General features: G+C 53.0%; 1 protein-coding gene and 1 pseudogene across 1 annotated transcript in view; one reads left to right on the plus strand and one right to left on the minus strand.

The window, feature by feature from the left end:
- The window catches only part of TWIST2 (twist family bHLH transcription factor 2), a 50,204-nt gene extending 48,516 nt beyond the window's left edge, over positions 1-1,688 (minus strand). The window contains exon 1 of the mRNA XM_059167535.1: positions 1,011-1,688. Coding sequence (XP_059023518.1) covers positions 1,046-1,528 — 483 coding nt within the window. The 5' untranslated portion in view covers positions 1,529-1,688 and the 3' untranslated portion in view covers positions 1,011-1,045. The remainder of the gene's footprint in view (positions 1-1,010) is intronic.
- A 387-nt stretch (positions 1,689-2,075) lies between these two features.
- Positions 2,076-2,987, plus strand: LOC131827955 (uncharacterized; annotated as a pseudogene).
- The last annotated feature ends 9,985 nt before the right edge of the window (positions 2,988-12,972 follow it).

Raw genomic sequence — 12,972 nt, forward strand, 5'->3', positions numbered from 1 at the left:
AAGGTGGCTGGTCAAAGGGAGCTGGTGCAGGGCGCCCTGAGCGCTCTTCCAGAGCAAACCAGAGTTTCCAAATGCTCTCAGCAGCTGTGTCCCCTTCGCCTTCTCACGTGCAGGGCCTGGCCCGCACTCCCTCCGGTTCCCGCAAACCTGTTTCCCAGCCTGGACCCCTCGCGCTCTCCTGCGGGGGCCGGGCGCCGGGACGCGGCGCGGACAGACCCCACTCCCAAACCCTCCAGGTTCAAGGCTGGAACCAGAGGCTCCCAGCTCCGAGATCCGCCCACCTGCCTGCGGGCAGAGGGTTTCCGAACCCGGGGTGCGCTCCTGGCCTAGGCGCTCTGGTCTCCGCGGCTCAGCCCGGGCCCTGTCTCCCGCGCTCCCAGCGCAGGGCGTGCCAAGGCTCTCCCGCTGCAGTGGCTCCGGAGCCACCAACGCAGGGCCGTGTCCTCCCGCTCTCCCCAAGGTAAACCTGGCCGCCGGCCCGCTCTCTTGTGCCCACCAGACTCACCAGGGCGCGGACCGCTCGGCTTTCCGCGAAAACTGAGTGTCCGCACCATGAACGCGCTTCCCGGGAAGAGGGCGAAGCCGCAGCCGGGCACAACCCGGCTCGGGCAGCCTCGCGGGAGGCCTCGATTCTGGAGGGCGCCGAGGGCAGTGGCTTTCCACCTCTCTGCCCGTGCGGGCTGCCGGCCGCTCTTCCGATGCCCACTCTCCCGACACTCACTCGCAGGCGCCAGCGACAGAAGCAGCAAGGGTAGCAAGTACCGCTGTCACCGGTGCGCCCCCCCTTCTCCCCAGCTCCCGGACTGACACCCAGCAGGGAAGCTTGCAAAAGGCCCCAAGGGTGCCCCTGGGACTCGAGAGCTTCCCAACCGACTCCCTTCTGTTGCTGCGAGGAAAAACGCACCCCAACCACACCGCCCCGGCCCGCAGGGCCTCCACGAAGAGGGATGCGCTGGCCGGGCCGCCCGCCCCTAGCTGCGGAGGGCGCCGGTCGCGCGCTCAGCACCTACCCTGGCACTCGGGTCCAGACGTGGGTGGCGCGGCGCTAGTGGGAGGCGGACATGGACCACGCGCCCTCCATGCGCCACACGGAGAAGGCGTAGCTGAGGCGCTCGTGGGCCACGTAGCTGCAGCTGGTCATCTTATTGTCCATCTCGTCGCTCTGCAGGACCTGGTAGAGGAAGTCTATGTACCTGGCGGCCAGCTTGAGCGTCTGGATCTTGCTGAGCTTGTCCGAGGGCAGCGTGGGGATGATCTTGCGCAGCGCGGCGAAGGCCTCGTTGAGCGACTGGGTGCGCTGGCGCTCGCGCACGTTGGCCAGGATGCGCTGGCTCTGCAGCTCCTCGAAGGACTGCGCGCTCGGGCTGCCCTTCTTGCCGCGCTTGCCTGGGGTCGGGCTGCCATCTTCACTCGACTTCTTGCTGTATCGCCGCTTCCGGCCGAAGCGCTTGGGCTGCCTCTCGAGCTCCTCCTCGCTGGTGCCCAGGCTGTCCACGGGGGACACGGGCGAGCTGGAGCCCTCCTCCATGGCGCCCGCCCGGCGCGCTTGGGGCTAGGGGCGCCGGGCGCCGAGCGCGCGCCGCTGCCCAAGCCCGCGGTCGCCGAGCACACGCTCTCCGAGTTGCTCGAGAGGCTCTGATTTCAAGGCCGGCTTGTGCAAAACCGAGGTCTCCGGGAGAGGAAGTTATTCTAACTTTTTTGGAAACTCTAGCCGGGCTGGGTTGCTAAATAGTTGTCAGGAGCGAGGGCGGCGCGCTGATTGGCCGCGGCGGCCGGGGGCTGGACGAGTTTTGGGGCCTTCGCCCGCCGCCCCCGCCCCCCGGCGCGGCACTTTCAGTTTTGCCTCCCCTTTCGGCCCTGGCCGCGGCGGGCACCCCGGAGGCCCGGCCTTAGCGCGCCGCCGGAGCCCCCAGCCCGCATCCGACCGCTCTCTGGCCGCCCGGCGCTCTGGGCATTACCGACCTGCTTTGTCTGCTCCTTAACGTGGAGGTCGGGCCCCGCCAGGCTGCGGGATCTCCCCGGGGCGCGAGGGGCGCGAGGGGCGCGAGGGGCGCGGGAGCCGAGTCCTACCCTAGATGCGCTCCCAGGAGGTGAGGAAGAGGCGGGGAGCCCCGGGGGTGCTCCGGCCTCTGCGCTCCTTGGCTGCCCCCCGGGAGCGCCGCGAGTCCGAGCCGCGGCCCGCACATTCAGTCTGGGGTGGAAGACGCGCGCGGGCAGGGGGTCCCGGCAACCGGACCACAGGCGTGCGGACGCTTGAGTGCCCTCCGAGATGCCTTTGCCCACGCACGTGGTGCAGGGATCAGTGCACATGCACCGTCTCTGCCCAGGCTTCGTGTTGGGTGGCCTTTCTCACCCCAGCTTTCTGGGGATCCCGGCACCGACGCCCTTTGCAGACCTTGCTTCTAAGTGCTTTCAAACTTGAACACCACAGCGAGCCTCTGCGGGAGCGCCGGTGCCCACAGCGCCCACCTGCTTGGCCCTGCCTGGGATGCCGGGTACGGGGCGGGGGCAACCGCCAGGCCCCCGGTGCAAGGCCCCAGCCTCTGAGTTCTTCCTCTGCTTCGCCAGTCACCAGTGGCCCGGAGGGCAGTCTGGGGAGCTGCACAGCCGCCCCTGCGCTGGGCGCCTGCAGGCAGGAGGGCGCAGGGCGGCGGGAGCCGGGGCCTGGCCTCGGCAGGCGACACCGCGGACCCCGGATCCGCGCCATCTGGACGCCGAGCGCGGGCGCGTTTGAAGTGGTTCGGGGGGGCTCTTTGTTCGCCAGGCCGCTCTGGCTCGGGGCCTGGAGGTGGTTTACGGCTTTGATGCCTTTGAACCTATTCCCAGGTGACCCGGGCTCAATTAGGCCCGGGCCTGAGCCCGGCTGTCAGGCAAGCCGCGTGATCAAGGGCGGGTGGGTCCTTTTATTGAAGTTGAACTCGGGGCCCGCGGAGCGCTCGGCCTCCGCTGCTCCTCGGCAGCCAGGCGGGCCGCGACCACCGCGTTAGGAACCCCGCGGGCGGTGGTGGGCGGCCACGGCTGCTCAAGGGGGACATTGCCCCAGCAGCGAGCCGAGCAGAGGTCTGGGAAGAACAGGCCCTCACACGGAGGTGGCCACGTAACAACGCTGTTTGCAGTTTCTAACCCACCCGCGGGCTTCAAGATCCTGTGACTAAAGGGTCCTGCCGAGTCACCGCGCCCAGCCCCACCCCGCCCAACCGCCTCTTCCCCTGCTCTGAGAAGGCTTGGGGTTTATCCCGCTCCCTACAGCTTTCTCCAAACTACGAAAATAAATGTAAGGAAGGATGGAGACCCCGAGGGAAGCCTGCTTCCCTGCCGTCCTGCCGGCCTGGGTCGCAGCCTTTCCTGGCCTTCCTCCGTTGGAAGGGCCTGCTCCCTTCCAGACTGGGCCCGGACGCCGCGTCTGGCTCGCCGCCGGACAGCAGCGATTTGCTGCTCTTTTACCAACTCAGTGTGTCCTTTAGCGTGGAGAGTCTGAAGACCCGGACCCCGTTTTGGCCCAGCTTAAATGAGTGCAGTCAGGGAACGTCTCCCTCCTAGAAGCTGGAGGGGAGGTGCCCCTCCTGCCTGAGGGCCTGCTGCACACACACACACACACCATACACCCACCCCAGTTTTGTCTTTCCTACTGATGATGGACAGCAGAACACTTTCTGGAAGTCAGGTCTAAAAACCCATCATTTGCCTAAATTACAGCACTAACACAGGCAGGGTAAAGGCATACAGACAAAAGGCTGGAATCCAGTGTTTGAGCTACACATCTCATACACATGCAAGAGTCTCCTCAAAAAAATGCCCTTCAAATTTTCCCCCTGAAAAATTGCTCAGGAGGGCATATGACAAGCCTTCATGGTAACGGTTCTACCATTGAACACCTAATATTTGCAAAACAGTTCCTCTCTGTGCATGGGTGGGTGGGTGTCCACACTCCTTCCCATCTTTTTTCTGTTCCTTCTGGAACTGTAAAGCCAGGATGACCTTTCTCAGACTGTGGCAGCCCTGGTGGATAAGACCACTCTCAGGGGCTGTGTAGGGAAAGGGGGCCATCCACTCTGCCCTGTCCTTTAGTCTGGGGCTGGGGGATGTCTTTGGTTTGGCTGGGCAGCACAGTCCATGGTCCCTGGATGTCTGTAGAGTTAGGGCAAGAGTACCAGTTTTGCAAGCAGGCACGGCAGCAGCTTCTCCATTCCAGGATGCTTCTGGAACTGCTGTGTTCCTGGTACAGCAAGCAAGGCAGGAGCTCGAGGGCTGCCGTACTTTCTGGAAGTGAGCTCTGCCTGGAGCCTGTTTACTCAGCTCTAGGAAATTTTATCCTGTCGTCTAATAAGTTGCTTCCTGAGTGCAGTGAACAGTGTGGGCTGTTCTCTACAAAGGAACCCCACCTAAGACCCCACTTCTGGACTGGGGTCCAGAGGGTGCACCCTAGGGCTCTCCTCGGGGAGTGCATCTTCTTGACATCACTAACGCCATTCCCTTGCAGTGTGGATGAGCACTGGCCTTTGACACACTTCGATGCCTTTAAGATGACATCGAAGTTGCTCTTGCAACAAACTCACATTACGATGCTTTTTAACTTGGAATATGTACCAAATTTCAGTTAAAACAACAGTGGGAAGAACAACCGTGGCATAAATATGGTGGGAGAGAGAGAACAGGGTGTAGGGGTCTGGGACACAAGCCAGGCTCTTCTGCATAAACTTTGTTTTATAGATTTGACTTTGGAATCATACAAATGTTTTCCGTAGCTATTTAAAAATTAAATTAAAAAAAAAACCTAAAAGTCAAAAGCAGAATGGGACAATGTGCCTAATTTTGTATCATTTCCATGGCCTGCCTAGCACACAGGAATCACTGGAGAGAGCCATAAACACTGTAATTGGACTCTGCATACTGGGAAGGCAAAGGGAACTGAAAAAAAAAATTAGAGGTTCTCAACATTCATGTTTCTAGTAACAATGTTGCTGTTGTCATTCTGAAACTGTGAGCTAAGGCCAGTCAGTTATTATGTCTCTGTCTTCAAGAATCAAGATTTCTAGCCCCAAAGAAAAGAGATACAAATATGAAAGAAAAGAAATTAGGCAGGACCGGTCATTCTAAGTTTGTTGGAAATATCAGTCTAAACTCGTGATGTGTTTTCTCTCAAGCAGTGTTATTTCCTGGCCCTGGCCCTGGCCCCTGGAAAGATCTAGAAATGTTGATGGATGCAGTGGCAAGGAGAACCACCAGGGTTCGGATTGTGTTCTCTCCTGGAAAGAATGGCCGACTTCAGGTCCGGGGAAAACATGTACACGATAAGCCTGGAGCGTCTTCCTGGGTCAGAAAGCAAGAAAACAGCCGGCAGCCTGATGAGTCATAGCCAGACTCTAGAATGTTCTAAAAGATGCCTCCATGGGCCAGAGAGGGTGCCAGGTAAGCATCAACCAGAATGAAACTACAATGGATGGAAACACATCAGATGGTAAAAGTCCATGAGTTTCTAATGTTAATTGAATAAAAACTTCCTGGTTGTCTTAGGCTGCTGATGGGAAATTGAGTCTTGATTCTGAAAATTGGTAAGTAAAGGGAAAGAGTCAAGCACAGAACCAGTCTTTCTTACCAAATTATACTTCAAAGTAACAGAAGAGTTGAGGAAATGTCCTGTTCCCCAGATGGACTCCAGATAGAAATGAGGGCGGACTGGTGGGATTACGTCACCATTCTGCAGACCTCATCCGTGCTAACTAACATGAGGGATTCCGACCACATCACCGGCCGCTGGGCTTGGCAGCCAGTCCCAGGAAATCCAGCACATAGTACTCGGACAAGTTAAATGGTGCCATGCGGGTGCAATCAAGTCTGGCTCTCCTGTTCTCAGAACCCCCAAAGGGCTCATTTCATTTTTTGTAAAAGCTTGTCTTAACCATGTTCTGGAAGGCTGTCCAGGCTGGCAATCAGAATGCCCTGTCACTGATCTGACCCCCTGTCCTGGGGCTTTGGGTCACTCTCCCCACCATCCCCGCATCACTCGGGCTGCTGGTAGTCCCTCCTCCCATGGTGCAGGGACTCATGCAGGAGCCTACCTGAAATTGCCCTGGGACAACCACAGGGTTGACCTTCTCGAAGGCTGCACATTGGTTTCATTCCTGTTGTCCCCTAATGGCTCACAGTCTTAGCAATGTAAAACACCTCCCGTTTCGTCTTCTCCCAATCAAGCAGGCTGACAGATTGTGCGGTGTTGGGCTGGGTGGGTTTCTGTCACTCCTCCCTTGCAGCTCTAGCTTAAGACGGCCTCAGTAACAGATCTGGTAGGGAGGCTCTCAGGGAGCACGCCTCAGCCCTCCTCCATGTGACTTCTCCATCCAGCAGGCTCCTTCTCGCTGTGGACTCAGGTCTCTGACCACAGTGCTCTCAAGCCTTTGCCTGGAGGGAATTTGCTGATCTCCCCTGAGCTAATGCAAATCACACAGCCAAGCCCAGATTCAAGAGTTTGACATTAAAAAGTTGATTGGCAGCTCTGTGTGTGCAGAGATGTGTGTGTGTGTGTGTATACCAGTATTGTGGATGTGTGTGTGTGTATGTGCATGTAGGTAAGATCTGAGTAGTTGTGTGTATGTGTGTGCATGTGTGTGTGTATACGCTGGTAAGAGGACCTCTTGTTGCTCGCAGACTTACTTTAGGATGATCAGTTGGGGCCCTGGTCATATTTGGGGGGACCCCCACTGTTTGCCGGTGTTTTCTTTGTGACTGGCCCCATCTCCAGAGAAGAGTTTTTGACCTCCTGCTCTGGAACATCAGCCTGGGTTCCAGAGTCCTGGAACCCAGAGAGGGAAGAGGCCTAAAAGGAGCTCTCACCATTCAGAATGTGGATTTCCACACTTTCCCTGTTTTCAGTACAGGCTTTCCCATTTCCTCTCGTCTCAGCACTGTCTGATACCCCCATCTGCACCAGGCCTCTTAGCAATGCGGGAGGGGATCCAGGCATACATCTGCTCTTGACATTGGCTGAGAGGTGGGGTACTTCTGCATGGGACTCCGCCAGCTTGCTGTCCTGGCCATGTCCCTGACCTGTGCTCCCGCCTCCAGTCCTCCACTGTCCACTGAGTCAGATGCCACGCCTCCAGCCTCCTTCCACCTGCCCAAGTATGCCACTGTGAACTGCTCTCCTGAGATCTCCTCTGAGATCTGGGTTTTTGCCTTTCCCATTCTTTTAGCCCAGTTTCAGTGGATTTAAGAGAGAGCAGAAATAAACGCATACTTGCCAGCCATCATTTTCAGTTGGAAATTGCTGGAGATCAGTGTTTAGAAGCTGAATGCAAGTACAGAGAGCGGGAGGCAGCTCAGCCCTCTTCCTGCGTACCTCGCAGGGCTCCGGGGGGACTCAGTGGCCAGGATGCCCTGTGCCCCCCTCCGTCTCTGCAGCTCTGGTGGGTCACTGTTCCCTGCTGATCCCTCAGGGTAGGACACCCAGTGAAGTGGGGAAGTGAAACCCCACCTAGTGACCTAGGAAGCTTCTAGTTCACTGACAGGCACTCGTGTGCCCAAGGGTGCTGGGTCCCCACAACCGTGTCTCCCTGTCCTCCTCCACCAGGAACCTCACAACTGCCCGGATTGCAAGGTTATCATCCGACGCTGCCCTAGTGGTGGCTGGATTTAATTGAGCTTAACTTCTATTCATGAGTCAGAAAGGCATGCTTTTGCCCCCGCCCCCCCAAGGCCCCTGCAAGAATTTCAACACATATATGCAAGTCCTGATCTCCCAAATGGAAACCTCATTTCCATTGTTTAATATATTTTGAATAGAAGTTCGCTCAAATAGTTTAAGTTCTTGCTGCCCCACCCTGTTCGTTTCTAATCTTCAAATTTGTTGCTCACATCTTCTGCCCTCTCCTCTCCTCTCCCAGCCCCCACCTCCAGCCTCTGCTCGTCAATCGTCACATGTTCAAATGGAGAGCAGCAGATGCTATTGGCTGATGGCAGGAAAGGGAACGGGGCTCTTGATGGTTGTCCCTCCTGGCCTGGTCTACCAGGTCTGGGTCTACCCTACCCTCTCCTGGCCTGGTCTCCTAGTCTGGGTCTACCCTAGTAAGGGTGCACATTGTGCACTGTGGGGAGAAAGTAACTGAAGATGGGAGATGGGTAATACAGAGCTTTTTAATTAATTATCCCTGTGTGTCTAATACAGGGCTAGGGAGTGGAGTAGAGTAGGAGACACATAAACAGATACTCCATAGTGGGGCCACTCGAGGGATATGGAAGAGTATAAGCCAGACTGCGGAGAAGCCTGGGGACAGAGGCTGGTAGGTGTGAGGCGTTGGGAAACACATCGGCGAAGAGGAGTAAATTTACCATCAGAGAGAGAAGAGCATTCAGACAAAGAGAGGAAAATGTGTCAAGACCCACAAGGGTGACATGCAATGGTGTCCCTGCAGCAGGGACATCCCTGTGGCTGGGAGCTCCAGCGCTCAGTGGCCAGCACTCTCTGAGCTGCAGGTGACAAAAATACACCCAAACCTGCTTGACCCCCCCCCAAAAAAAAAAGAAAAGAAAAGAAAAAAAGGAATCTGTTTGTTCACTACTTAGGAAGCTCAGGCTTAGGCTAGCTTCAGGCTTAGTTGGATCCAAGAGTTTCAAGAGTTTGTTGTGTCTCTTTTCTCCTTCTCCATCCTTCAGCTCTACTTCCCTCTGCGTGTGAAGCTTACTCTCTCTGTACAAGGACGCCCTTTGTGCCTGAAGGTGACAGGCACTGCAGGGTCGTATCCACCAGGGAGAGCAATGCTGATTAAACGGAGTCCTCTCCTCCAGCTCCAGCAGAGACATCAGGCATAGGACCCTGACTGGCTAGACTTTTCTTTGTGTCCTGGGCCCAAGAGCCCTATTCAACCAGCTGGGTTACATGGTTGCTCTCACGATGGGTGTGACCGGAAGGGCAAGCTCGGGCCCTGGAGAGGGGGGGTGGTTCCCACTGGAAGATATGCCAGATGAGCCAGGAGTGCCTGCTGTGGTGTGTGGAGGTACCACAGAGGAAGGTTGAGGCCAGACTCTCAAGGGTCTTATAGGACAAGTTACTGAGTTCAGATGTCCTCAAGGAGGCAATGGGAACCAAAGGAGAGTTCTGAGGAAAGAGGTGACGACTGACTCTGACTTTGAGAGCAGTTTAAAAAGGACAGCCAACTAGGAGCCTATTGCAGAAACCTACCAAGGAACTGAGGAACCAAGGAAACACAGAACCATGGAACTAGGGGACCACAGAACTAGGGAACTAGGGAACCAAGGAGACACAGAGCCTTGGAACCAAGGAGCCTTAGAACCAGGGAACCAGGGAACTAGGAAATCAGGGAACTAGGGAACTGGGGAACAAGGGAGAACCAAGGAACCACAGAACCAGGGAACCACAGAACCAGGGAACCACAGAACCAAGCAACCACAGAACCAGGGAACCACAGAACCAAGCAACCACAGAACCAGGGAACCACAGAACCAAGCAACCACAGAACCAGGGAACCACAGAACCAGGGAACCACAGAACCAAGCAACCACAGAACCAGGGAACCACAGAACCAGGGAACCACAGAACCAGGGAACCACAGAACCAGGGAACCACAGAACCAAGCAACCACAGAACCAGGGAACCAAGAAACAAAGGAACCACAGAACCAAGAAACCATAGAACTAGGGAACTAGGGAAACAAGGAACCACAGAACTAGGGATCTACAGAACCAGGGAATCACAGAAGCAAGGAACCACTGTACTAGGGAACCAGGGAACTAAGGAACCAAGGAATCAGGGAAATAAAGAATCATGGAAACATAGAACCAAGGAGCCACAGAACCGTGGGACCAGGGTACTAAGGACCCACAGAACCAGGGAACCATGGAACTAGGAAATCACAGAACTAGGGAATTGGAGAACTAGGGAGAATGAAAGAACCATAGAACCAGGGAGCCACAGAACTAGGGAACCAGGGAACCAGGGAACCAGGGAACCAGGGAACCAAGGAATGTCAGTACTGAGATGAGGTGGAGACGGGGCTGGGGGATTTAAGAGGGAGAAGATGCAGGATTTTATTTTTCTCAGTGTGACAGTGAATCCCCCAAAGTTAGGCTTGGAATTAACTAGGGAGGTGACATACACCCATTTCTCCTCCTGCCGTATATAATTATGTTTCTACTTCGAGATAGACTAGCTGAGAATGGGAACCCATGCCATTTAAATACTGCTTTATCATATAAGGAAAAAAAAGTTATAAGCCAACCCCAACCAGGCTGTGCAGAAGGACAGAAACAGGGCAGGATGGTGATGAGTTAGGATTCTGTGTTCTGTCAATGATTAGGGGATGACACCCCTTTCCCTCCGTGGGACTCGCTTTCCCCTCTTGTGAAAAAAATGAGTTGGGTGAATGACCCCTAAGGTTTCCTTAATGTAACAATGTCTAGGTTCTCTTTTCTGCAACTAAAATCCCTGTCTGGGAACTTAAGCTTCATGTCACACTTGGACGTTCAGTGGCGTTTTAGAAAGGGTAGGGGATGCTGCCAAGGCATGGGGAGTGCGATTCTCTTTAATCTGTCTAAGTAATGTGCAGGGGAGCCTTTGGTGACCACACAGGCCCCAACCCCTCATAAAGTCCCTGCCCCGTTGTGACCTGGTCATAAACTTTCTTGCAAAGGTCATGTGAATTTATCGTTCCCAATACTTTATAATTAGAAATTATGGTCTGTCTGCCACATGACACTTTTGAGCTCTAGCAGATCTTAAATTAAGACTATATAAATGTTTTAAAATGTTCTTCAGAAGACTTTCAACTCCTTAGTTGAAATTTCGACTTAGGTTCCTGAATGCTTACCTAAAATAAACACATAGGTTTGACCTTCAATATTTGAAGGAATAAACCTGGAATCAAAATTTTGTGTTAAAGCTCAGATGATATCTTAAATATTAAAACACCTCGAAGCAGTCCTGCGGGGAAACCACTTCTGGGTGTGTGGCAAGTTTCTCTTTTGTGGCGGTCACTAGAGCAGTGGGGAGCAGGGGTGCAGAGCTCTCCCAAGTGATCAGGGCAGAGAGCAACTGAATGTCCTTGTTTAAAGAAGAAAATGCGTGTGTGTGGGGGGGGGGGTGCGTGTTTACGTGGGGATATGAGATGAGACATAATTTCTCTTAGGCTACACATTTCTTAAAAGGCTTTTACTTATTTCACTTGACTCTATTTTCCTCCTTTATTTCTTTATCTTCTACCAACAAAGGCGAATAACAAGCCAGGAAGTGCATAGTTTCCTCCTCATGGAGAAAAATGGAAGGCACTAGAATCATGTCAGGGGTGTGAGGCATGCCTACCCCCGGCCTCTCCCTATAATCCTGTCTTTCCTCTCTGGCCCTGATGACTTTTCCTTCCACCTCTTCAAAAATGCTCTCAGGCCTAACCTCCCAGAAGATATTATCCAAACTCTGAAAACAAAGTGAAACTAGCTAGCTTTATTTTATTTGTTTGACCAATTTTTTTTTCCCCTTGAGGGAGAATTAATGAACACCAGTATTAAAGGATGAAAGTGTCTCTTTATATGCCTGAGCCAGACAGGAATATTTCATATGTAAAATGTGTTCTATCTTTCCAGCTATGACTGCTGTTGGTCCTCTACCTTGCCCTGCTAGCTCATGAGTGAGCAAGTTATGCCATAATCACTCATACTTGGGGTCTGTGGAGGATTGCCATTTAATTGCCATTTAAAGAGAAGTAAAATGATTGCACTGATTTTTCCATGTTTATAATTATTTGGATAAGGAATCTGGACGACTGTATTTTCTTCAAGGAAAACCCCACAAGTAATATTCTGTATTTCATCAGTAACAATGCAAGAAGAAGTGGGGGTCTTCAAAGATTTGTTTTAATGTTCAAATTTCAGGAAAATGGTCAGCTCAAGAAGGAGGAAAGGGGAGAAGGGGAAGGAGCCAGAGAAATTGAGGAGGTGGGAACCTGTAGTAAAACACAAACAAAAACCCACACCTGTCTTCCCTTATGATCAGGACTTCCTCTAACTCCCTTACTGAATGTCCTGAGACACAGAGACCCTTGGCCAACCAGCCAAGATATTCCATAAACTGAAGCAGGAAAGTGAATCTGTTTCAAGTATGGGATAGAGAATTGGGTCTCACTGAATCAACTGTGTTTTTTCTTCAAGGCATAACATACCTACAATAAAATGTACCCATTTTAATAAAGTTTAAAATTAGATACCTTTGGGAAAATGTAGATCCACCTTCACAATCAAGAACATTTCTCTCATTCTAGAAAGTTCCTCAGTGCCCTTTGTAGTCATTCGCATCCCCCTACCCACCAGCTAACAACCACTGATCTAATTTACATTTCTGTTTTGCTTTTTGCAGAAAGTCATAAAAACAAAATCACATAGAACATATCATAGCCTTTGGCATCTGGCTTTTTACACTTAAGCTAATGGTTTTAGGATTCATCCACATTGTTCCATGTACCAACACTTGTTCCTTTTTATCACTGAGAACCCCACAATTTCTTTATCCAGCCACTGGCTAAAGGACCTTCAAGCTTTTTCTGGGTTTTGGTGATTTTGAACAATGTTTCTCTCCAATTGTTGTTGAAACACTTTTCTTCTGTCTCAGCTAAATTTCTAGGAGAGATTGCAGGGTTCCGTGTACATGTATGCTTAACTTTGGGAGAAATGACCAAATGATCCAAATGACCCCAAAGGACTGGATCGTTTGTCGGGTCCCACCAGTGACATATAGAAGTTCAGCTGGGAGTGGCCACAGTCAGAAAATGGAGCATAATAAGTGTTGACAAAGATGTGGAGACACCGGAACGCTCATGCTTTGCTGGTGGGAATGTAGGGTGACGCAGGTACCCTGAAGGACAGTTTGGTGACTCCTCAAGAGGTTAAACATAGAATGACTGTAAGACCCAACAATTCTACCTTTAAGCCTATCCCCTAGAAGAACCGAAAACAGGTGTTCAGACAAGAACT

The sequence above is a fragment of the Mustela lutreola genome, chromosome 3, assembly GCF_030435805.1.
Source record: "Mustela lutreola isolate mMusLut2 chromosome 3, mMusLut2.pri, whole genome shotgun sequence".
NCBI classification, from domain to species: domain Eukaryota; kingdom Metazoa; phylum Chordata; class Mammalia; order Carnivora; family Mustelidae; genus Mustela; species Mustela lutreola.